General features: G+C 47.1%; 1 protein-coding gene across 1 annotated transcript; it reads left to right on the forward strand.

The window, feature by feature from the left end:
- Window positions 1-26,797, forward strand: ALDH1A3 (aldehyde dehydrogenase 1 family member A3). The gene is made up of 12 exons (XM_056865683.1): window positions 1-102; window positions 4,224-4,364; window positions 6,826-6,955; window positions 8,268-8,329; window positions 12,490-12,618; window positions 13,307-13,420; window positions 15,444-15,546; window positions 16,680-16,864; window positions 18,475-18,639; window positions 21,004-21,161; window positions 23,263-23,337; window positions 26,710-26,797. Exons 2-12 carry the CDS (start codon window positions 4,290-4,292, stop codon window positions 26,780-26,782), a joined length of 1,269 nt encoding a protein of 422 aa, XP_056721661.1. The 5' UTR covers window positions 1-102; window positions 4,224-4,289; the 3' UTR covers window positions 26,783-26,797.

Here is a 26,797-nt window from a genome sequence, read left to right on the forward strand (position 1 = left end):
TTTATCAACAATGAATGGCATGAATCCAAAAGTGGAAAGAAATTCCCAACCTATAGCCCTTCGAGGGCTGAGAAGATCTGTGACGTGGAAGAAGGGGACAAGGTCTGTTTAGTGTCTTCTCGACTTGAACGCAGAAATGCAAGGGTTCCTGCTGCAGGTTCGGCAGCTCAACCGTGCATCTTCTCAGACAAGTTAGGAGAGAAGCCTTTGTCAATAGCCGGTTGGGTCTTCTGCTGGAGTCTACCTGAAATTGCTTCTCTGGGGCAGAGGTGCTCCCAGCGCTCTAAAGTAGAACAGTTGTGTGTGAGGAGTGGGGAAGAATTTGGCCCCACACCTCCCTCCCTCAGGAACCTGATTTTCCTATATTAAATTATAGAATCATAGAGTTGGAAGGGGCCATTCAGGCCATCTAGTCTAACCACCTGCTCAATGTAGGATCAGCCTAAAGCACCCCTGACAAGTGTTGGTTTATTTATTTTTATTTATTTTTTGAATTTTTAGCCCGCCCTCCCCAGCAAGCCAGCTCAGGGCAGGTAACATCAGTTAAAACCATACAATAATACTTGGTAACAATAAAATGCCTAAACCCCCCAAAAACAACAGGATGGCGCTCAGTAGCTGCTTGGAGACCGCCAGAGAGGGGGAACTCACCACTTCCAAGGCAGCTGGTTTCCACTGCTGGACCATATAGGGTTGCCAGCTTTGGGTTGGGAAAAACCTGGAGATTTGGGGGGGCAGAGCCTGAGGAGGGCGAGGATTGAAGAGGGGAGGGATGTCAGTGCAATTACCAAAGCGGCCATTTTCTCCAGGTGTACTGATCTTTATTGGCTGGAGATCAGTTGTAATAGCAGGAGCTCTCCAGCCACCACCTGGAGGTTGGCAACCCTAGGACCATACCACCTTGGCATGCAGGTTAGGTTGTGGTGCCGCATGGATTCAGACAATCCACCTTCCAAAGGTGCCAGCATGGTGTAGTGGTTAAGAGCGGTGGTTTGGAGCACTCTGATCTGGAGAACCGGGTTTGATTCCCCACTCCTCCACATGAGCGGCGGAGTCTAATCTGGTGAACTGGATTTGTTTCCCCACTCCTACACATGAAGCCAGCTGGGCGACCTTGGACTAGTCACAGCTCTCTCAGCCCCACCTCCCTCACAGGGTGTCCATTGTGGGGAGGGGAAGGGGAGGTGATTGTAAGCCAGTTTGAGTCTCCCTTAAGTGGCAGAGAAAGTTGGCTTATTAAAACAACTCTTCTTCTTCCTCTTCTTCAAAGTGGCCATTTTCTCCAGGCGAACAGGTGGCCATTATCTCCAGGCGAACAGATCTTTGATACCTGGAGATCAATTGTAATAGTGGGAGAACCCCAGACCTCACCTGGAGGTTGGCAACCCCAACGCACAGGACGGTTGCTCTTACCTGAATCAAGATCACGCGGAAAGCTTTGTTTTCCCCAAACAGAACGTGAGAATTTTGCCCTAGTGATAGCTCTGTGACGGATCTGTTCTTCCCTTCCCTTCCCAGCCCCAAACTATAATTGCGTATTAAGCCTCGGTATTGCAACATCCGTGTAATGCAACACTGGTTAAGAGCAGGGTGGATTAAGAATGGAATTTCAGCCTTGCCCGTAGAGTTTCCTTATTGTTGCGGGTTTTACTTTGGACCTCTTTTTCGTGGGTGGGGGGGAGCAATATTATTCTTGTAACGGAGAGTTGACGTGGGTCGGGCTTGACATTTCAATTGAAAGATTCCAGCTGAGTTTGCCCACTTGCGTAATAATGACTGTGCGGCGTTCCAAACCACATCGAAGGTATTTAAATAATCTGAATGCCACCGAGGTCGATCCAGATCTTGGTGGCAAGCGACTGTGGGTGCTGGGGAAACGGAGTCTCTCCGTTCTGGTGGAGAGTTACGCCCATCTCTGTTAAACGTGGTTAAAATGCTTAGAGCTGTTTAGCTTGGAATGAAGACAGCTGATAGGAAGAAAGTAGATTCCTTGGAGATGTGGTGTTGGAGGAGAGGGTTACGGATACCGTGGATGGCCAAAAAGACAAATCAGTGGGTTATAGATCAAATCAAGCCTGAACTGACCCTAGAAGCTAAAATAACTAAACTGAGGCTGTCGTATTTTGGTCACATTATGAGAAGGCAAGAGTCACTGGAAAAGAGTAGATAGTCCTGCTAGGAAAAGTTGAAGGCAGGAGGAAAAGAGGAAGACCCAACAAGAGATGGATTAACTCCATGAAGGAAGCCACAGATAGGACATTGATTCATAGGGTTGCCAGGAGTCGGAAGTGACATGATGGCACTTAACACACACAAGGGGAAACGTGATAGAGGTCTGTAAAATTATGCAGGGTATGGAGAGAGTGACCAGGGAGAAGCTTTTCTCCCTCTCTGATAATACCAGAACACGGGGTCATCTGCTGAAGCTGGAGGGTGAGAGATTCAAAAGGAACATAAGAAAGGCCCTGCTGGATCAGACCCAGGCCCATCAACTCCAGCAGTCTGTTCACACAGGGGCCAACCGGGAAGTCTTTCTTTCATGCAGTGCATAGTGAAATGGTGAAGCTCCCTGCCCCAGGATGTGGTGATGGCTGCCAACTAGGAGGGCTTGAAGAGGGGAGTGGACATGTTCATGGAGGAGAGGGCTATCCATGGCTACTAGTCAAAATGGATACTAGTCATGAGGCATACCTATTCTGTCCAGTATCAGAGGAGGAGGCCTATTCTATGAGGTGCTGTGGAACACAGGCAGGATGGTGCTGCTGCAGCCGTCTTGTTTGTGGGCTTCCTAGAGGCACCTGGTTGGCCACTGTGTGAACAGACTGCTGGACTTGATGGGCCTTGGTCTGATCCAGGAGGGCTTCCCTTATGTTCTTATGAGCATGCCTATTATATTAGGTGCCGTGGGTCACAGGCAGGATGGTGCTGCTGCAGTCGTCTTGCTTGTGGGCTTCCTAGAGGTACTTGGTTGGCCACTGTGTGAACAAACTGCTGGACTTGATGGGCCTGGGTCTGATCCAGCAGGGCTTTTCTTGTTTTCTCATGTTCTCGAGAACCGCACAGCTTGCACATCCCAGTCCACAACTGTATTTTGCTTCACACCTGACTAAAAAGTCCAGCAATACAATTGATTTACTCAGTGGCAACTCTTAATTCGCTTTCATATTGTGCCATTGAGGGGAAAAACCCTAAAGTAGAGATTCTGTGTTAAAGCATGAAACTGCTTTATTTCTTGGAAGTGGGATCTTTTTTTCCTTCAAGCACAGGCTAAGTGTTCTCTCACCCTGCCTTTTCCTAGGGGGCCAAGGGTAGGGGTTGCCAATCTCCGAGGGGGATTGGGAGAGAGGGCAAATAGTTTTGCCCCTTTCTATTCTGACCAGTAGCCTAAAAATATTAAACCACGGCAGCCAGCAACTCCAACGTGGCACAAAGACATGGAAATCACAGGTCTTTCCATCAGAAACCTTCATGCTATTATTGCAGTTGCTTGTTGGTAACTCTTCATTGTGTCTGAGTACAAATCTATGTGTTCTGGAAGGTTTAGGCCAACCCTTATCTAGCCTAAGAGCCAGCGTGGTGTAGTGGTTAAGTACGGTGGTTTGGAGGGATGGACTCCAATCTGGAGAACCAAACAAAGTAACAAAAAAAACAAAAAACAAAAAAAAAAAAATACAATAAACAAAAAAATAAAATAAAAACAAATAAAAAAAAACAACAAAAAAAAATAAAAAAAACGAAAAAAAAAAAAGAACCAGTTGATTCCCCACTCCTCCACATGAGTGGCGGAGGCTAATCTGGTGAACTGAGTTGGTTTCCCCACTCCTCCACACAAAGCCAGCTGGGGAGGAGCTGTGGCTCAGTGGTAGAGCATCTGCTTGGCATGCAGAAGGTCCCAGGTTCAATCCCTGGCATCTCCAGTTAAAGGGACCAGGCAAGTAGGTGTCGTGAAAGACCTCTGCCTGAGTCCCTGGAGAGCTGCTGCCGGTCTGAGTAGGCAATACTGACTTTGATGGACCAAAGGTCTGATTCAGTATAAGGCAGCTTCATGTGACCTTGGGCTAGTCACAGCTCTCTCAGCCCCACCTACCTCGCAGGGTGTCTGTTGTAGGGAGGGGAAGGGAAGGTGATTGTAAGCCGGTTTGATTCTTCCTTAAGTAGTAAAAAAGAGTTGGCATATAAAAACCAACTCTTCTTCTTCTAAGTTTCTTGTCTTTGTTTTGTAGGCTGACGTAGATAAAGCTGTGGAAGCGGCAAAAGCTGCCTTCCAAAGAGGATCGCCATGGAGGCAAATGGATGCTACCAGCCGAGGGAGACTCATACACAAGCTGGCCGATCTCATGGAGCGTGACAGGGTTGTGTTGGCGGTAAGTGGGATTGGCGCGCGAACCGGCGCAGAAGGGAGCGGAGAGGGGTGGGTGGGTACCGCGAATAGCGAGCCAGAAGTGTTGACCAAAACTACTTGGGCTGGAATCCACAAGCAGTTTGGTCCAGAGTAGATCCATTAATCTATGGCTCTGTTTCAAGAAGAAGAAATAGATGTGCCGCATGTTAGCTTAATTGCTTGGCATGATCCAGAGAATGACATCTAGGTTTTTAAGAGGCGAGGGGATAGAGAATTGAGACGGAGGATCAGAAGAAATCAGCCAATTAAAATCATAAAAGGTATTCTTTATTTTGCCAAGAGAGGAGGGTGTTCAAGACTTTTTTTTCCAAACTGAAAATGCTTTAAAGTATTTTATTTATGTTTGTATGGGTGGGGGGGGGGAGTTCATACCCTGCTTTCTCATCTAATCTTGGCCTCTAAAGGCAGTTTTCAGTCCAAACTTTAAACCAATCAACAACAATCTTTTTCTTTTCTTTTTTAAATCCACAATAAAATAAAAATTATAGCCCCCTCAATAAGAGCCCAAAAAAACAATCTGGGTGCTGCCAAAGGCCTGGATTAACAAATACTTTTTTTGTTACTGGCATAGCGAAAGTGCCTGACAAACATGTGTGGGATCACGCTCCAGAGTTCGGGGTGGATCCCACAAATTGGTTCTGCTTGCAGAAGTGCTTTCCTCTGGCCGAAGGAGTAGGGTTACCAACTCTACGTTTGGAAAATTCCTGGAGATGTTGGGGTTAAGCCCGGGGAGAGAGGAGTTTGGGAAGGGAAGGGACCCCAGAGGGGTACAGTGCCACAGAGTCCGCCCTCCAAACAAGCCATTTTCTCCTGGGGAGCTGATCTCTTATCGCCTGGAAATCAGCTGAAATTCTGGGAGCTCTCCAGGCCCCGCCTGGAGTCTGGCAACACTAGGAAGGAGGCTTCCCCCAATGGGAGGGGCCGTGGATCAGTGGTGGAGCATCTGCTTGGGATGCACAAGGTCCCAGGTTCAATCCCCGGCATCTCCAGTTAAAGGGACTAGGCAAGTAGGTGATGTGAAAGACCTCCGCCTGAGACCCTGGAGAGCCGCTGCCGGTCTGAGTAGACAAGACTGACTTTGATGGACCAAGGGTCTGATTCGATATAAGGCAGCTTCATGTGTTCAATGCTGGCAGAAGATTCTCTTGTATCAGGAAAGGCTTCTTCTGTGGGATGACAGCCCCTCCCTCCAATAGGGTAATGGATCCATAGGGACAAACTCCTTGGAAGGCTTTAAGAGGGGAGTGGACATGTTCATGGAGGATACTAGTCAAAATGGATACTAGTCATGCTGCATACCTATTCCCTCCAGTATCAGAGGAGCATGCCTATTCTATTAGTTGCTGTGGGACACAGGCAGGATGGTGCTGCTGCAGTCGTCTTGCTTGTGGGCTTCCTAGAGGCACCTGGTTGGCCACTGTGTGAATGGACTGCTGGACTTGATGGGCCTCGGTCTGACCTAGCAGGGTTTTTCTTATGTTCCCTGGGTGCCACTTACCCAATTTAAATTTTAGTTTAATGTTTTTATGTAACCTATTGTATGTATTTTATTAATATGGTAAGTCGCCTTTAGCTTCATAGAAAGACAGGCGGCTCATAAATATTTTAAATAAATATAATAAAGACCTCGAAGGAAGCCCGGGGTTGCTACACAAAGGTACAGGTCCCCTGTGCAAGCATCAGGTCATTCCTGACCCATAGGGTGAATTCACATCCCGACGTTTTGTAGGCAGACTTTGTTTACGGGGTGGTTTGCCAGTGCCTTCCCCAGTCATCTTCCCTTTACCCCCAGCAAGCTGGGGACTCATTTTGCTGACCCCGGAAGGATGGAAGGCGGAGTCAACCTTGAGCAGGCTATCTGAAACCAACTTCCGTTGGGATCGAACTCAGGTCATGAGCAGAGCTTGGACTGCAGTACTGCAGCTTATCACTCTGCGCCACGGAGCAATGGCAAGCCACCTCTGAATATCTCTTGCCTTGAAAACCCCAAGGGGTCACCGTAATTTGGCTGCAACTAGATACCATCGATTGTAAAGCTGTTCAACTTAGATGGGGAAAACAGACTCTATGCAGGGGTGGAATGATTAAATTCCATCCCCCTTCCCCGTGTAGCCATGATCCAAATCTTTCTCCCTCCCTGCTGCAGCTCCTGTTAGCAATTTTAAAACCCTGAGATAATCTGGTTTCAGAGAGTAGCCGTTTCGGTCTGCAGAAGGACGACTAGATTGGAGTCCCGCAGCACCTTTTTTTGGGGGGGGGATGAGCTTTCGAGAGTCAAATCTCCCTTGGTCAGATACGAGTTAGATGAGTTGGAGATAATCTGAGCACGTGTCTTCGCTGTGTCTTGTACAATCTTGAGAAACGTTTTTTTAAAAAAATATCTTTTTTTGCATGTGTGTGTCTTTTTAAATTTTCCCCTCCAGACCTTGGAAACCATGGACACCGGGAAACCGTTTCTCCAGGCGTTTTTCATCGACTTGGAAGGATGCATAAAGACGCTTCGGTATTTTGCTGGGTGGGCCGACAAAATCCAGGGGAAAACCATCCCTGTGGGTAAGCTGAACTCGGAGCAGGGGTGCTTTGGCGGGGGCGTTCCTTAAATCTATCAAAATGAATTAAACTAGTGGGAATGAACGGTGCCACCCTGGGCAGAGTTATACCCTTGTAAGCCCATTGAACTAAATGGACTCAAGAAGGGTGTTGCTCCACTCAGGATGGCACCGTAAGGCTGCTGCCCTTGGCGGTGCGCTTGGGAGCAGTGCGGTGTAGTGGTTACAGTGTCCGAGTAGGATTTGAAAGACCCGGATTAAAATCTCCCCTGGTCCATGAAGCTCCCTTTGGGTGACCATTCTCTCAGCCAGAGGGACCTCTCAGAGAGCCAGCTTGGTGTAGTGGTTAAGAGTGGTGGTTTGGCGGGGTGGATTCTGCTCTGGAGAACCAAGTTTGATTCCCCACTCCTCCACGTGAGCGGCGGAGGCTAATCTGGTGAACTGGATTTGTTTCCCCACTCCTACACACAAAGCCAGCTGGGTGACCTTGGGCAAGTCACAGCTCTCTCAGCCCCACCCACCTCACAGGGTGTCTGTTGTGGGGAGGGGAAGGGAGCGTGATTATAAGAGGGTTTGAGTCTCCCTTAAGTGGTAGAGAAAGTCGGCATATAAAAACCAACTCTTCTTCTTGTTGGAAGGCTGAAACGTGGAGGGGGAAATGGCAGACGCCCTCCTGAGCTCTTTGGAGAACATGATAAAAATGTACTAGTAGGACGTTGTGTTGAATTCATGGGGGTTCCTGCCCCTAAACGTAGTTGGAGTTAAGGTGCAGCAAACCTTCTAAAGGTTTATATGGAACGAGCATGTAAAACTCTTTGTAGAAAGGCAGGGGGCAAACAAAGTAAATACCCCCCCCCAGACTGTAAGGACTTCTATGCATGGCTGCTTCCCTTGCTGTCACCCCTCCGACAACTTCAGGTCTTTGTTGAGATTATGCATGCAGTTTCCGACTGTCAGCGGTCACCTCGCTCTCCCCCTGCCTTTCCTTGAGTTTTGCCCAGGTTTTCAGGGACCTGTTTTATCTCGAATTTGAAAACACAGACAAAACGTGTAGAAACTCAGGGGGAGAGCGAGGTGACCTCTGATGGTCTGAAACGGCATGCATGATCCAAACAAAGACCCTATGTCGGAGGGGTGACGGCGAGGGAAACAGCCGTGCGTGAAAGGCCAAAGTATTCTAGCTCAGCTCTCTGAAGAAGCTTCGAAACTACATGCTGTTCACTTGATATTTTTGTTTGTTTGGGTCCTGGTCGTCTGCTTCCTATCAAAATCGTGACCGGTACGTAACTCAGTTCTCCTCGAAAAATGTTTTGCAGATGAGAATTTTGTCTGTTTCACCAGACATGAGCCCGTGGGAGTTTGTGGGGCGATAACACCGGTGAGTACAATGTTTGAGTTGCTGGTGTGGTATGTTGAAGGCGTCTTTCCTGCCATGATCTCGCCGCCGTTTTCAACGTCCTCCGCTCCGTTGCAACGTTGTCCTCCGTTTCATGATTTAGAAGGACGCTGATGTAGGGCTAGGCTAGCCATTTGCCTGCCCTTGGCCCCAATCTGCCACCTTCAAGAAATTGAGGGGACAGAATATCCCGGAAACGCCGGAAATGATGTTATTAAGTGTAATACCGGAAACAATATTAACCCAGAGATCATTTTTGATATATGCCACTACTGCTGCAAGACTGGTTTATGCAGCAAAATGGAAGCTTTCGGAGATACCGGACAAGACGGACTGGATAAACCAAATGCTGGAACTAGCAGAAATGGCTAAACTTACAGCATTAGTGAATCTGAGGGATGACACAGAATTTGTGGGAGAATGGGAGGCATGGACAATATATTGTGAAAATGAATTAAAGCTGGGAAGGCTTAAAGGTTATATTTTGATCTAATTCAAACGAAAGAAGTAGAAATATTATTAAGGATATTGATTTAGAGTTAAAGAATTGTAATTAGATTGATATAAGAAATATATTATAATGAATTAGAATTTAAATGCAAAGGGGACAATTAAGTTATCAAATAGATAGAGGAGGGGAGAGGGGAAGTCAACGAAATACTAGCATTAATTAGTTATTTGGTTAAGAAAAATAATGTTTATATCATATAACAATGTTATTGAATGATGCAAATTATTGTGATATTAAAAAAACAATACATTTTTTTAAAAAAAATTAAAAAAAAGAAATTGAGGGGGAGGGGGGAAAGTGGCTGGAAAATGGCCCCCCGCGGTGACGCTCGGACTTTCCCCATGTCTCTGTGTTCTAACTTCCCTAGTAACTAAGGACAGTTCTGATATTTTTTTTGTTCCTGGTAAAACATCCCTAGGGTTGCCAGCTCCGAGTTGGAAAATACTTGGAGATTTCAGGGGTGGAGCCTGAGGAAGGCAAAGTTTGAGGAGGGGGAGGGACTTCAGTGGGGTATAATACCATAGAGTCCACCTTCCAAAGTGGCCATTTTCTCCAGGTGAACTGATCTCTCACCGGGAGATCAGTTGGAATAGTGTGAGACCTCCAGTCACCACCTGGCATTTGGCAACCCCAAACATCACCATTGTCCCCTCGTTGGCTTTTGGGGAGACCTTTTTGTGACAAATGTTGGTATGTACTCATAGGGACTAGAGCCCACACTTCAGTTCCTTCCACCTGAATGGCAGAAGTTCATGTCTGAACAGAAGCAATCTTTACACGCATGTATGCATGCGCCACGGCACACGATGCTAGCACATTGCTTCCCTTCCACTACCCTATAACTGCTTATTGCTTCATGCCGTAAGTTGCCTCTGATATTCATGGAGGAGAGGTCTATCATCGGCTACTACCCATGCCGAGTCAAGAGAACTTCCTAGTTTGGCCCCTATGTGAGACAGGATGCTGGACTAGACGGAACACGATTCTGATCCGGCAGAGCTCTTCTTACGTTGTTATGAGCCGCAACAATTCTGTCCTAAATAAAGCCAGATCTGATGTGTGATTCAACGTACTGTGATCATTCTTTAATTTTTAGAAAGGTATGGCTTCTTTATTTTTTTTCCCACCTGGTTTTTGTCGCCGGTGCCGAGTGCGCAAAGTAAATGAAAACCGTGTACGGCAGATGGGGTGGAGTTATTCAGTGTTATAAGAGGAATGCACTTGGTTTGAGAATCGGTGGGCAAATAACTACACGAGCGGGTGACCTATTTGCAGTCGGGGGGTTTAAGGGCTACCTTCCCCAACTTTCCAACAGGATCAGCTAATGCACAGAGCTGCCGCCCAGGAAACATTCAGAAAAGCCCAGGGCAAAGTGCTGATCAGCCGTTCTTTCTGCATTGGGCACCTCACCTAACTAGTGCCTGGCGACCAGCGGGAGGGTGGTGGGTGGGGATGGGAGGGCCGAGACGCCAGCTGGAGCGCTGTGTCACTACGGGTAAAAAAAAAAGGTGGGGGAGTGACATAGGTAGCTCTAGGAATTGCCGGAAAATTTATGGGGGTTTTTTTTGGAAACTCTATGGGGTTTTTTTAACCAAAGGTGATGTGGCGCTGCAGGTTTTAAAAAAAAATCTCCTGCCATGAGTGGTGGTAGGCCATGGGAGTGGGGAATCCCCCTGCCTCTACTGGGGGAAGAAGAAGAAGAAGAAGAAGAGTTGGTTTTTATATGCCGACTTTCTCTACCACTTAAGGACGAATCAAACCAGCTTACAATCACCTTTCCCTTCCCCTCCCCACAACCACGTGAGGCAGGTGGGGCTGAGAGAGCTCTAAGAGAGCTGGGACTAGCCCAGGGTCACCCAGCTCGCTTACAATCACCTTCCCCACAACAGACGCCCTGCGAGGTAGGTGGGGCGGAGAGTGTGTGACTAGCCCGAGGTCACCCAGCTGGCTTCATGTGGAGGAGCGGGGGAACAAACCCAGTTCTCCAGATTAGCGTCCGCCGCTCATGTGGAGGAGTGGGGAATCAAACCCGGTTCTCCAGATCGGAGTCCACCGCTCCGAACCACCGCTCTTAACCACTGCACCACGCTGGCTAGAACGGGACCCTTGCCCCTAACTATGCTGCAACGGTGGGGGGGGGGCGGCTTCGGCGTGATCGGAACCCGCCTCTGCAGCGTACTTAATATCACGGCTAATCCAGCGTATCGTGGGCTTTCTCTGATTACACTGCGAGGGAAGCTCACGGCCCCGGCATTTAACTCCGCTTAATCGACAGCAGGTATTTTCCTTGGCCGGAGATGATTGCAACTGGGCTGAGAATGTTTGCACAGCTGTTGGGATAAAATACCACTCCGGGTATTTCCTTACCGCGGCTGGGAGCTGGCCAACGTCATGTTCAGAGCAGACAGGGTCTGACATCTGATGTCCCTAGGAAAATAGCAACCCAGCGCTGATTTGGGCGGAGAGCATTTCTGTGAAAGCCAACTTCTTCTTCTGTTTCCCTTTCGTCTGCGGGGTAAACAGGATGTGCGAAGAGAAACCGATTTGCTGCCCTGTCTTGCCGGCTTTTCCCAGCCCTTCTGGAGACCCTTTAAGTGACTTTTAAGACCCGGTCGGTAACGGGGCAATCGTGTCATCCTGACCCCACTCCAGGGACAGACTCGAGGAACCGACTCCTCCCAAGAGGAGCTAAGGATAAGGGTTTCGAAAGTGTTTGTTCTGTGATTCCACTCAACCCCACCTCCGAGAAGAAGAGGAGTTGGTTTTTATATGCCGACTTTCTCTACCGCTTCAGGCAGAATCGAACCAGCTTACAGTCGCCTTCCCTTCCCCTCCCCACAACGGACGCCCTGGGAGGTGGGTGGGGCTGAGAGAGTGTGACTAGCCCAAGGTCACCCAACTGGCTTCGTGTGGAGGAGTGGGGAAACAAATCCAGTTCTCCAGATTAGCGTCCGCCACTCATGTGGAGGAGCGGGGGATCAAACCCGGTTCTCCAGATCAGACTCCACCGCTCCAAACCACCGCTCTTAACCACTACACCACACTGGGTCACCTTTGTTCTTGGTTGTCTTGTGATGGTAGGTGCTGTATAGTTCTGTGTGCTGTCTTGGTAGTTGTGGAGACCAGTGTTACCGCAGGGACGCCTAGGGGCAGAATAACCCCAAAATAAGCCTCCATGTGTTCCGTTGCGAGAAGCAGCATTGTCTGGAGAGCCAGCGTGGTGTAGTGGTTAAGAGCGGTGGTTTGGAGCGGAGGGCTCTAATCGGGAGAACCGGGTTTGATTCCCCACCCCTTCACATGAGCAACGGACGCTAATCTGGAGAACCGGGTTGGTTTCCCCGGCCCTCCACATGAAGCTCGATGGGGTGACCTTGGGCTAGTCACAGCTCTCTCTGCCCCACCTACCTCACAGGATGTCTGCTGTGGGGAGGGGAAGGGAAGGTGATTGTAAGCTGGTTTGATTCTTCCTTAAGCGGTAGATAAAGTTGGCATATAACAACCTTCTTCTTTGGAAGTCTCTGACTTCCTGAATACAGAATTGTCCTTAGCGAATGGGGACAGTTGGGAGTGCAAGAGATGGCTGAATGGTAAATGGTATTCACAGGGTGTACCCAATGCTCTTCTCTTTCAGTGGAATTTCCCATTGCTCATGCTGATCTGGAAGATGGCGCCAGCTCTGTGCTGCGGGAACACGCTGGTGGTTAAACCTGCTGAGCAGACGCCCCTCACATCCCTGTACATTGGGTCTTTAGTCAAGGAGGTAGGTGGAACCCGTGCCTAATATGGAAGTCTGGCCATTTGTTTATCTATCTCAGTAATATCTTGTCTGATCGGCCGAGGCTCTCCAAGGTCTTGGGGAGAGTCATAGACATCACCCATTGCTTGATCCTTTTAACTGGAGATGCTGGGGATTGAACCTGGGACCTTCTGCATGCCAAGCAGGTGTTCTACCCCTGCCTGCAGCTGCTCTACCACGGATCCATAGCCTCTTCCCCCAGCTTTGTGGAGATGCAGTGGCCATGTATCCTAAAGTACATTGAGGATATACTCATGAACACATGAAGCTGCCTTCTACTGAATCAGACCCTTGGTCCATCAAAGTCAGTATTGTCTACTCAGACCGGCAGTGGCTCTCCAGGGTCTCAGGCAGGGGTCTTTCACATCACCTACTTGCCTAGTCCCTTTAACTGGAGATGCTGGGGGTTGAACCTGGGACCTTCTGCATGCCACTCAGATGCTGTACCACTGAGCCATGGCCCCTCTCCATGGTTCTCCAGGGGCTCAGGCAGAGGTCTTTCACATCACCTACTTGCCCAGTCCCTTTAACTGGAGATGCTGGGGATTGAACCTGGGACCTTCAGCATGCCAAGCAGATGCTCTACCACCGAGCCACAGCCCCTCCCCTCTATCCCCCCTCACTTATTCTAACATTTAAATATCTTTTTCAGGCAGGTTTCCCTCCGGGCGTCGTTAACATTGTGCCGGGGTACGGCCCGACTGCGGGGGCTGCCATTTCTTCACATCCTCATGTTGACAAAATAGCTTTTACTGGCTCGACAGAGGTAGGTAAAGTGACTTCTTCAAGCCCGAACCTTCCTGTGTTTGTCCTTCTCAGCAAATGCTCCCAACACAGCATTTATATGAATTGTCCTTCCCAGCTGTAGCTCAAACCAGTATTGTTGGATACTCTGCTTCGGCTGGCTGGGTGCTTGGGGACAGACTGTTTGGCTTTACACTGAGGTGTGTACTGTCTGTTCATCGAGAGCCAGCATGGTGGAGCGGTTAAGAGCGGCGGACTCTCATCTGGAGAACCGGGTTTGATTCCCCTCTCCTCCACATGAAGCCTGCTGGGTGACCTTCGGCCAGTCACCGTTCTCTCCGAACTCTCTCAGCCCCACCTACCTCTCAAGGCGTCTGTTGTGGGGAGGGGAAGGGAAGGAGATTGTAAGCCGCTGTGAGGCTCCTTAAAGGTAGAAAAAAGTGGGGTATAAAAGTCAACTCTTCTCTTCTTCTTTACATTGGGGCATGTATTATCTGTTCATCTGTTCAAGCATTCTCTGCATGCTTGACAAGACCATTCATAACAATGATAAACAGCTATTGGCCAACCAAGAATCCTCTCAAACAGCTTTCAAAAAAAAAAAACTGGAACCTTTTGCATACGACAGTGCCATCTACCGGTTATGCTCTGTATATCTGTTCATAATTGTTGCAAAAGTTTATTTTATTTATTTTATTCTGTTTATAGTCTGCCTTGCATAGAATCATAGAGTTGGAAGGGACCACCAGGGTCATCTAGTCCAACCCCCTGCACAATGCAGGAAATTCACAGCTACCACCCTCCGACACCCCCAGTGACCCCTACTTCATGCTCAGAAGGTGGCCAAGGTGCCCTCCCTCTCATGATCTGCCTAAGGTCATAGAATCAGCATTGCTGACAGATGGCCATCTAGCCTCTGCTTCAAAACCTCCAGGGAAGGAGAGCTTACCACCTCCCGAGTCTCACTGAGACTCAAGGAAGATTACACAAGTGTAAATCAGTGCAATCAGTAGGATGAGACATCTACTAAATAATGTCCTAGGACTGCTGGTGGAAAGTGCTGTGAAGTCACAGCTGATTTATGGAGACTCTATAAGGTTTTCAAGGCAAGGAGCATTCAGAGTTGATTTGCCATTTGCCAGCCTCTCTGTAGCAACCCTGAACTTCCTTGGTGGTCTCCCATCCAAGTATTAACTGGGGTTGACCCTGCTTTGCTTCCGAGATCGGATGAGATCAGGCTAGTCTGAGCCTTCCAGGTCAGGGCATACTTGGACTAGGGTTACAGAAAACTGAAACAAAACATAAAGCATTAAATGTGGTATGTAATACTATTTTCTGCATTGTTCAACATAAGTAGAAAACAATGCAGGGAGACGAAGTTAATACAAACAGCAAACAGATAAGTACATTCCTGGATCATTCCATTCCATTATAATATAACCGTTGTGAAAATGCCTCTCCCCCACTTAGTAATTCAATTTTGCATAGTTGGTGGAGTGCCGGCAGCGTGGGGGGTCTTCCGGACCCCCGTCATAAATAGCTGTTCTGCCCAGCCATGGACTAGGGAGAGATGATGAAAAGGATAATAACCCAAGAATCTCAGGCTGCATTTTAACGTGGTGATAATCTGGCATTTTCTCAGTATCTTGGGGGATCTGGATACCTAGGGCGAAAACGCACGGTCGCTTTAGCCTCCTTTATTCCCTGTTTCAACCAGGATTTAGCCAGGATCGAACGCACCTTCGGCGAAATGCATGCGTTCGGTCCTGGCTGAAACAGGGAATAAAGGAGGCTAAAGCGACCGTGCGTTTTCGCCCCTAGAAATCTAAAAAGGTGTTACTTCTATTCTCTGTAGTTATTTCAATGCTTCACGTGTCTCTTAAGTCACGCCCGCTATGAACCGCACAAGGCCTGCAGATCATCTCCTTTGAAAGGAAAGGCTGAGATCCTCGGGAACAAAAGCTTCCCACGTTGTATGAAGTTCTCAGCCTGGAGGGCAGTTGCACCAATTGTGGTTGTGGTTGTTTTAAATCTTCCCAATGCAGGTTGGCAAATTGATCCAAGAAGCTGCTTCCAAAAGCAACCTCAAGAGGGTGACGCTGGAGCTTGGCGGGAAGAATCCTTGTATTGTCTGTGCAGATGCTGACTGTGAGTATGCAGGGGTGGGGGTAATAAATTTTTACTGCAGTAGCTTGTAGGAGGTCCTAGGTTCAATCCCTTGCATCTCCTGTTAAAAGGACCAAGTCACAGGTGATGTGAAAGGCCAGCGTGGTGGAGTGGTTAAGACTGGCTGACTCTAATCTGGAGAACCGGGTTTGATCCTCCACTCCTTCACATGAGCGGTGGACTCTGATCTGATGAACCAGGTTTGTTTCCCCACTCCAACACATGCAGCCTGCTGGGTAACCTTGGGCTAGTCACAGTTCCCTCCGAACTCTCTCAGCCCCACCCACCTTGCAAGGTGTCTGTTGTGGGGAGAAGAAGGGAAGGAGATTGTAAGCTGCTTTGAGACTCTTTAAAGGTAGAGAAAAGCGGGGTATAAAAACCAACTCTTCTTCTTCTTCTTCACCTGGAGATAGGGTTGCCAACCTCCAGGTAATGAGGAATCAAAAACAAAGCACAAGTATAAGCCCACCAATATGGAGCAATGAATATCACAACTGGATTATGCTGATAGGAATATAATCTGAGAAAACATCTCAAAGGAACAACCGCAGTTGATAAGAAACAGGGGACAAGTCCCGATAGTACAATAAATAAGGAACGCAAAACGTTAAGAATTACAAAGGCGTTAAAACGCTCATAGATCATAAAAGTCCATACATAGAACAAAAAGCAATGGAACGAGAATATGGCGCTATATTCTCGTTCTGTTGCTTTTTGTTCTATGTATGGACTTTTATGATAATCAGCATAATCCAGTTGTGATATTTATTGCTCCAATTGATATTTATTGCTCCATACTGGAGATCTCCCGCTATTACAACTGATTTCCAGCTAATCGAGATCAGTTCACCTGGAGAAAAAGGCTGCATCGGGAATTGGACTTTATGGCATTGAAGTCCCTGCCCTCTTCAAGCTCCTCCCCAAAAACCTCCCACCAGTGGCAAAAAGGGACCTGGCAACCCTACCTGGAGATCCAACTGCCAATCGGAGTGGTCAATACTGACAATTCTTAGTCTGTGCTGGGAAGCATTTTCTACTCTGAGCAACAAGACAAGACCCCACCATTGTAAACCCTGTTTTCTTTATCTTTGTCTTGTATTCTGGGCCTCTCCTAGTGGACTTAGCCGTCGACTGCGCCCATCAAGGGGTCTTCTTCAACCAAGGCCAGTGTTGCACAGCTGCGTCCCGGGTCTTCGTGGAAGAGCCGGTCTACCCAGAATTCGTCAAGCGCAGTGTGGAATATGCCAAGAAACGGCTCGTGGGGGACCCGTTTGATGCCAAAACCGACCAGGGGCCGCAGGTAAAAAAACCTCTGCGGAAGCAAGCGCGTAGGTTCCAAGTTTGTGTTGTTGCAACCGACAACTCTTTGCGGTTGATGCCTGTGTCAATGGCCACACGTAGGCAACGCCGTTGGTCGTTGTATTTGTATTTAGGTTCTTGCACAGAGTTTTGTTATCTAAAGAAAAGAAGAGGAGCGAAAAATAATTATTAGTGGCTTTCCTAACAAGCAGAAGTCTGGCTACTCAACTGCCGAATACAACAAGCTTGTGTTAGCATCTAACTCCTACACAATAAGGAAGGAAAATTGTATTTGGGTGTGTTCAGCTTTAAGTATTGCATTAGCTGTGCCTTATAGACGGCCTTTGTATTGTAAATGCTGTTGCTTGTTTTGTAAGTGTTTTGAAAGTGTGTATTGGTGCTTGCTTTGAAAGTGTATTTTGGTGAATAGAATTAGCTTGTTAAATTAGCCGGAATTGCTAATTCTTTGTAGCAAAGTTTTATCATGCCATGCTAGGGCTTATCATAGAATCATAGAGTTGGAAGGGACCACCAGGGTCATCTAGTCCAACCCCCTGCACTATGTAGGAAACTCACAACTACCTCCCCCCCACACACACACCCAGTGCCCAGAAGATGGCCAAGATGCCCCCCCTCCCATGAACTGCCCAAGTTCATAGAATCAGCATTGCTGACAGATGGCCATTTAGCCTCTGCTTAAAAACCCCCAGGGAAGAAGCGCTTACCTCCTCCCGAGGAAGCCTGTTCCACTGTGGAACCGCTCTAACTGTTAGAAAATTCTTCCTAATGTCTAGACGGAAACTCTTTTATTTTATTTTTTATTTATTTTATTTTAACCCATTGGTTCTGGTCCTTCTGGGACAACAGAAAACAACTCTGCATCTTCCTCTCTATGACAGCCCTTCAAGTACTTGAAGATGGTTATCATATCCCCTCTCAGGCTTCCTAAAGACCCCTGGTTGGCCCCTGTGTGAACAGTCTGCTGGACTTGATGGGCCTTGGTCTGATCTAGCGTGGCTCTTCTTACATTCTTATGTACTTAGAGATATCACCTCTCTAAGCTGGATGACCTCAGTAGACTTGGAAAGGCGTAACTCTAGCGTTATTCTCATTGTTCACTCGAGGGTGCTGTACCATGATGCTCTAATGGTTCCCAGGGCTGAGGCTCCTATTGGCTCTGGAATTGCAACACATGAACTCTGGAATTGCAAACCCTTAGGATTATGCCAAGTCATCATGCAAAACCATAGTTAAGACTAACCGTGGCTTGATAAAGCAGTTTCAAATCATGGTTTAAGAGCCTGGTTTGACAGATGCTTGCTAACCATAGTTAGAGGAGCAGCCAACGCTCGGACAATCACCTGAATGATTAGTTTGTTTAAACCACGGCTTGGCATTTCAGTTTGAACTGGACCAGGGTGCAAAAGGGAAAGAGGTGTGCTGCAAAACACTTGGGCCGTAGAGGTACGCTCACCAGAAATCAAAGATCGGCTTCTGCTCCCTAGTGGGTAGAGCGAGCCAGGCTGAAATTGCAGACTTCTGCAGAGCAGGAGCAATCTGGCACCAACCTCAGCTGCACTCTCTCTCCCTCCCTTTCTTGCGTTGTGGCAGATTGACCAAAAACAGTTCAACAAAATCTTGGAGTTCATCGAAAGCGGGAAGAAGGAAGGGGCCAAGCTGGAATGTGGGGGCTTGGCCATTGGAGATCGAGGCCTGTTTATCAAGCCTACCGTTTTTTCGGAGGTCACGGACAACATGCGCATTGCCAAAGAGGAGGTATGCTTCTCGCAGGATACGTTACGAGATCTTGGGGAAACTGAAGCTTTCACCAAAATTAAAAAGCGCATTAAAGAGCTTGATTATAACAGCACTACTTTTCGTGCTCTCCGCGTTCTTTCATCCCAGTTCTTTGGAATAACACCATCACGTGGTTTGCCTGCTTATACTTATTATTTGACAACTCCTCGTCTTTCTAGAGCCTTCTGCTTAGCTAGACTGAATGCTAACCCCTCTATGGTTGTGCAGGGCAGAATTTTGAATATACCATACCCAGAAAGGACCTGTCCTTGCTCCTCTGGCTCTATCGATTCATTAGCTCCTGCCCTCTCGGAATGCCACTTTTTGATCACATTATATATCACCCCTTTTAACATATAAATCTAATGCCTCTGGGTCTGACATAATGCCTTTTTTACTAAGTGACAGGGATCCCAAAACTACATTGCCAGGGGCAAGATTTGTTTCAGTCCTTATATCCCTCAAACATTAGATGTATGCTGCTCAAGATCCAAAGCTAATCTGCATGGCTATTGTTGAATGTTGTCTTTGTTAGTCTGGAGGTTTTCAGAACAGGAAGACTAACAAAGACAACATTCAACAATAGCCATGCAGATTAGCTTTGGATTATACACATTAACAGATCACTTCAGGATACAATGGTTCCATATTAACATACCATACCCTCATTAGCACATGATACTTACAGGACAATGATTAGCACATTACTTTTGCAGGACAGTACTCAGCTCAAACCCAACCCCTTTCTGACTATATATTACTCTTCCTACACCCTTGACACTGAGAGACACTGTCCTTCAGTGTTACTACTCTGAAGATGCCTGCCACAGTTGCTGGCGAAACGTCAGGAAAGAAAATTCCAAGACCACGGTTACACAGCCCGGATAACCTACAAGAACCAGAGATGTATAGCAATTATTGAAAAATAATAAAAATATATATTAAAAAAAACCTGTGCCAATCGATCCATGTAAACAGAAAGTGCGGGAGACATGAAGTTCCTGTTTAATTTGGCACACACCCCACGCCCCCAGTGATTGGTCGTTTTAAATTGACCAATGAGGGCCTTCCCTGCCCCGGGAAACGACCAATCACCGGGGGCGAGGGTGTTACAAGCTGAACAGGAACTGTGCGCGTCTCCCGCACTTTCTGTTAACATGGATGGATTTGCACACAGTTTCGTCCCTCCTTTTCAAGGTAATGCGTACAGTTTCCCCCCAGCCCGGGTCAATTTGATCCTGGCTGGAACGGTGAATAAAGTGGGTTAAGGGACCATGCGTTTTTGGCCTGTGATTAATGAGCTTGTTACCCAAAAAAAAAATTGATTGATCGCTTGGTGACAGCAACGAGGAGGCAATGCAGAACATCGCCAATTTTGTTTTGACAACAGCAAACCCTCTGCAAGAAGGCTGTTTTTTAATGCTCGTGGTGTTGCAAACTGTAAATAGGTTTGCTTTGATTACTTTGCGTTTGTCTTTTATTCATTGGACGCTTTGTATTTTGAATGCGGCTAAATAAAAACAGGCTCTAAGTGACAAATTTTAACAAATGCCGTTTCCTTAACCAAAGCGGGGGTAACTTTTGCTTAGTAAATGTGTCTATTGGAGACGCTGGCATCTGGAGTGAGGCAACTTGGAAGATCAGTGTGAAAGGCTGATAATTCAAGTCAAGTTTTATTTCGATACAATATCAGCTCTAGGTTAAAATAGTAAAATAAAATAATAAAAGTTGATGGTTCTGGAAGGATGATTTGAAGAAGAGGAGGGAAAGATCTTCTACTGGGAAACGTTTTCAGTGAGCCGTTTACGAATCCCACTAGACCGGAGGCAGAATTTGGCTACTTGAATGCTGATCTCCCAAGAGGAGTCTGCTAAGAGAAGGGAAACTTTAGCTTCTTCCGTTCTTCCAGGAAAGGATGACAATATGGGGAGAATGTACTGCGATCAATTAATCAATTGGCCCCTATGTGATATTGACAGATATTTGTGGGGTTTTTTATTATTTTTTTATTGATTTTTTATAATTAAACAAAAAGTAAAAATAAAAGAAAAAAAACTAAAATAAAATCATAATACAAACAAAAAAAGAAAACATAAAAATACAAAATCCCAAAAAGAGCACTTTTACAACCAATAAATTTACATTGTATAATATAATTTGTAAGATACATAGTGCCCTAATAACCACCACCCACCTTAACTGTGTACCCACCACCCTTGGACTTCCGGAGAAGAGTTTTGACAGTGTTTAAGAATCTATTATTATTTCTTTTAAAAAAATCAATCTATAATTCATTAACTATACTTGTAAAATTCATTTTCGCCAATTTATCCCATTTGACAGATATTTGGACCGGTGCAGCCCATAATGAAGTTTAAAAACCTCGAAGAAGTCATTCAGAGAGCCAATAACACGGAATATGGACTCACTGCTGCTGTGTTTACCAAGAACTTGGACAGGGCCCTGACGTTAGCATCAGCGCTGCAATCCGGGACAGTCTGGTAATATTTCTTTTCTCTGTGAAACGCTGGCCTATGCAGGCAGCCTTCCATTAATCCAAACTTGCCACTGTAGAGATATAAAGCGGCAAAACAGTGTGCTTGCCTTGCTATGTTTGGGGGTCAGGTGTCCTAGATTTTTTGCCAGTGTGTAACAGAAGGGTGTTAAAATTGGCCCGGGTAGACCGGCCGTCTGATTTACTGGGGAAATTCCAGGCGGGCTGTGGTCCGCAGGCATCCAAGAAGAAGAAGAGTTGGTTTTTATATACCGACTATCTCTACCACTTAAGGAAGAATCAAACCGGCTAACAATCACCTTCCCTTCCCCTCCCCACAACAGATACCCTGTGTGAGGTAGGTTGGGCTGAGAGAGCTCAAAGAGAGGTGTGACTAGCCCAAGGTCACCCAGTTGGCTTCATGTGGAGGTGTGGGGAAGCCACCCTGGTCCACCAGATTAGCGTCCGCCGCTCATGTGGAGGAGTGGGGAATCAAACCCGGTTCTCCAGATCAGAGTCCACCGCTCCAAACCACCGCTACACCTCCCTGGCTCTACAAGCCAAGTGTAGCCCCGATTGTCGAGCAAGGACGGCTCTGCTCGGACTCCGTGAATGGGGGGGATAGCGATTGGCTTGCTGGTTGCTGCCGACTGGGTCCAAGCCACAATAAGCAAGCCATTGCCTGTCACCCCACTGACTAGGTCTGTGGTGTCTACTTGACTCTGCTTGATCCAGAGATGTCTGAACGGCCTTGGCTTGCCTTCATAGGATTGCTCTTCCTTTCTGAGCAAACGTGTGAAGTGCTCTGGGATGCCATACAGAGGAGTGGTTATCATGATCTGAAGTCACCTGAATAGCCCAGACTAGCCTGAGTTTGTCCGAACTTGGAAGCTAAGCAGGGTTGGTCCTGGTTGAACACATGAAGCTGCCTTCTACTGAAGCAGACCCTCGGTCCATCTAAGTCAGTACTGTCTACTCAGACTGGCAGCCGCTCTCCAGGGTCTCAGGCAGGGGTCTTTCACGTCACCTACTTGCCAATCCCTTAAACTGGAGATGCCAGGGATTGAACCTGGGACCTTCTTTGTGCCAAGCAGATGCTCTGCCACTGAGCCTCGGCCCTTCCTGAGCCAGTTAGTACTTGGATGGGAGGCCACCAAGGAAGGTGGGGATCACTATGCAGTGAAGGGTGGCTACCAAGGAAGGTGGGGATCACTATGCAGAGGCAGGTGATGGCAAACCACCTCTGTTTGTCCCTTGCCCTGAAAATCCCCATGAACAGTTGCTGTGAGTTGGTTGTGACTTGACGGCACTTAATTATTACTTATTGTAGTCAGACCTGGCCTCCTGTTGTTACGTTCTCCCTTTCCAGCCTTTCTGTCGTCCATATAAATTGGCCTAATGGGTTTATGCTGCCATTCATCTCATGAAGCAGGCTGTAGGTCAGGAAAACCTATGCTGGAGTCCGTGTTCTTAATGTTTTAAGAAGCCCTTGAACTCCTGTTTTATTTTGCCGCAACAGACTAGCATCGCTGCCCTTCTGGATTTTTTCCCCTCTTAATCTGAGTGTTGTTGTGTTGGAAATTGAGGGCCCATGGATCGTGATTGTGGTTAGAAAGAGTCAATTCAGAGCACACAATAAAACAGAGTCAAAGACTTTTTCTTAATCAAACAAATAATCCTTTACTTTCCTAAACAGGGTAGCTTACATGGGATGAAAACAAATAACATTTCTTTCTATCTAGTTCCCCATAAAACTTGCTAGAGATTCTAGCAGGCACTATGGCTTAAATCCCATTGTCTGTGTCCCAGCTCAAGAGAGCTGAAAACAGGCATCTTGCATCGGTGAGATGCAAAAATCAACTGGCTATCCTGCCCTAAACTTTTACAACCTTAACAAAGGAACAGGGTAATAAAACAATTCTGACTCCGTGCCTTTCTGCACGTTTGCAATGGCGATTTGCTAGCCAATAGACTACTGACACCTGTCATTTCATCATCATCTTGAGACTATCTAAACTGTTGATATAAACAAGTTAACCCTTTAACTGTCTTGACGGAAATGGAACTCGCATTGAATCCCCAACATGTTGTTGTTCTTCCTTTTACAGGGTCAACTGTTACACGGCTCTTTACGCGCAAGCTCCCTTCGGTGGCTTCAAAATGTCGGGCAACGGCAGAGAACTGTAAGCTGGGCTTTTGTTTTCTAATTTAAAAAGAGGGGGCGGAGGGACCCTAAATTACACTTGAATCTAACTCGATTGAGCTTAAGGCACTTAAGCTTGGGGGGGGGGTTGCCCCTCTTTTTAAAGCTTGGGTTTGCTGCTCTCTGGTTGCACGCTTTCCCCATCCAAATTCTCAAAACTCTGCAAGGGGACTTATTTTTGAGGTTTGAGAATTCGGATGGGGAAAATGTGCATCTAGAGAATCTCAGAAGGAGATTGAGACTGGGAAGGGCAGCCATGAAGGAGCTAGAAAAGATTCTTAAGCGTAAGGATGTGTCACTGGCAACCAAGATTAGGTTAATCCATGCCATCGTATTCCCTATTACTATGTATGGGTGTGAAAGTTGGACAATGAAGAAAGCTGACAGAAAGAAAGTAGACTCCTTTGAAATGTGGTGTTGGAGGAGAGTGTTACGGATACCCTGGAGTGCCAAAAAAACAAATCAGTGGGTTATAGATCAAATCAAGCCTGAACTGACCCTAGAAGCTAAAATGACTAAACTGAGGCTATCGTATTTTGGTCACATCATGAGACGACAAGAGTCACTGGAAAAGACAGTCATGGTAGGAAAAGTGGAGGGCAGCAGGAAAAGAGGAAGACCCAACAAGAGATGGATGGACTCAATAAAGGAAGCCACAGCCCTCAATTTGCAAGACCTGAGCAAGGCTGTCAAAGATAGGACATTTTGGAGGACGTTGATTCATAGGGTCGCCATGAGTCGGAAGCGACGTGACGACACTTAACACACACACACAGAGCGGCAAATCCTTCCAGGCATCAATGGCCAGTGCTTAGTGTTTTGAACACTTTCTGACTTAACTTCAATAGACCAGGGAATGTCTGAAATAAATGGGCATGCTGTTTCGACCGCTGCTTTCTGCACATGCACTCCACTGCTGAACAGTGAGACCTTCAAGGATGCTCTGCTTTGAGCATTCCTTCTCTAAGGACAGGGCCTACTCAGTGGTAGCGCCCTGCCTGCAGAACTTCTTGTTGAGGCAGAAGAGGAAGAGTTGGTTTTTATATGCCAACTTTCTCTACTACTTGAGGAAGAATCAAACCGGCTTACACTCACCTTCCCTTCCCCCTCCCAACAACAGACACCCTGTGAGAGAGGTGGAGCCAAGAGAGTTCTAAGAGAGCTGTGACTAGCCCAAGGTCACCCAAATGGCTTCATGTGGAGGAGTGGGGAAACCAACCCAATTCTCCAGATTAGAGTCCGCCCCTCATGTGGAAGAGTGAGGAATCAAACTTGGCTCTCCAGATTAGAGTCCACTGCTCCTAACCACCGCTCTTAGCTCGTATGAAGGCATGCTTGTCCCAGGGACTTCTGAAGGCTGGTAGAATGGGTAACATGGGCTGGCTTGCTACTTGTGTTTCATAAGCATTGCTTAAAATGCTTTCCAGGGTTGGTAGCTGGCTAGGTTGCCAACCTTGATCGAAGGGTTAAGGCTGGAGATCTCCTGCAATTTCAACTGCTCTCCAGAAAGAGTGATCAGTTGCCCTGGAGAAAGTGGCTGCTCTGGAGGGTGGACTCTCTAGCATCATATCCCACTGAGGTCCCTCCCTACACCAAACCCTGCCCTCCCCAGGCTCCGCTGCCCAAAACTCTAGGATTTTCCCAACCTGCAGCTGGCAGCTGTATAACTGGCATAGGAGCTTCCATTTCAGGCTCATTGTAACGTAATAAAAATAACAGCACCATGAGGCCACCAAGTATATAAAGGTAAAGGTCCCCTGGGCAAGCACCAGGTCATTCCTGACCCATGGGCTGATATCACATCCCGACATTTCCTAGGCAGACTTTGTTTACGGGGTGGTTTGCCAGTGCCTTCCCCAGTCATCTTCTCTTTACCCCCAGCAAGCTGGGTCCTCATTTTACCGACCTCGGAAGGATGGAAGGCTGAGTCAACCTTGAGCCGGCTACCTGACACCGACTTTCGTCGGGATCGAACTCCAGTTGTGAGCAGAGCTTGGACTGCAGTACTGCAGCTTACTGCTTTGCACCACGGGGCTCTTCCACCAAGTATATAGGAGATCCTAAATAACAATATTACCATGCAATCCCAAAATATCAGTTCACAACCCTATAAAAATTCTACTAAGGTTAACATTTCAGATGCCATTCAAAACCATATAGAATACTCCATCAATCCTTCATGTATATAACCAATCTGATTCAAGTCCAGTGTGCATGAAAAGAGACTGCTTGAATCAATCCTGATTGAAAATTGGAGACAGAATTGAGGATGAAGGTCACAAGCTGAAGAAGGTCCCAAGCTGTAGACGACACCCCGGTATTCAGTCGTTTCGCATAGCTTCCTCAGTTCCGACCATATCCTTAAAATACAATTAGGCAATCGATAATATATTCATAAATTATAAACACAGGATAACAAATACACGCCCAAATAATAATGGATTTTACCTCTAGAAAGGTGATGTGTATGCATGAAACATCTTCCCTGGAATTCACAGCATAAATTAACAGCTTTAGGGATTTCAGGCTTGTTGACAGGGTGTAGATTTGTAGAAGGAAAGAGGCCTGACAGCAAATCCAGTATTATGCAGGTAACGTTTCACTGCAACACCCCGAGGGAGTGTTAATAATCACAGAGGTCCGCAGGTGTTTCCACGGGTCTCCCTTAGTTTTCAAGGATTAGGCATGTATTTCAGCTTGACGTTTTGCAAAAGGGCAGTCCTCCAGGACAGCAGAGTTTCAATGGTTAGAGCGGTTCCACGAAACCTCGTCATCCCTCTCGACCTTCACACAGTGCATAGTTCAATTGTGGAACTCCCTGCCCCAGGATGTGGTGATGGCTGCCACCTTGGAAGGCTTTAAGAGGGGAGTGGTCATGTTCATGGACGAGAGGGGTATTCATGGCTACTAGTTAAAATGGATACTGGTCATGATGCATACCTATCATCTCCAGGATCAGAGGAGCATGCCTATTCTATTAGGTGCTTTGGAACACAGGCAGGACAATGCTGCTGCAGTCGTCTTGTTTGTGGGCTTCCTAGAGGCACCTGGTTGGCTACTGTGTAAACAGACTGCTGGACTTGATGGGCCTTGGTCTGATCCAGCAGGGCTTTTCTTATGTCCTTATGAGCATGCCTATTATATGAGGAGCTGTGGAACACAGGCAGGACAATGCTGCTTCAGTCGTCTTGTCTGTGGGCTTCCTAGAGGCACCTGGTTGGCCACTAGGTGAACAGACTGCTGGACCTGATGGGCCTTGGTCTGATCCAGCAGGGCTTTCCTTATGTTCTTATGATCTGGGGGGAACGCTTAGATCTGAAACTGAAGCATCTTTCCTTTTTTTTTCTTGCAGTGGCGAATATGCTCTGGCGGAATACACCGAAGTGAAAACAGTGACCATAAAACTATCTCAGAAGACTCTTTGAGTGAGACAACGCCAG

Source organism: Euleptes europaea, chromosome 20 (genome assembly GCF_029931775.1).
Source record: "Euleptes europaea isolate rEulEur1 chromosome 20, rEulEur1.hap1, whole genome shotgun sequence".
NCBI lineage: Eukaryota > Metazoa > Chordata > Lepidosauria > Squamata > Sphaerodactylidae > Euleptes > Euleptes europaea.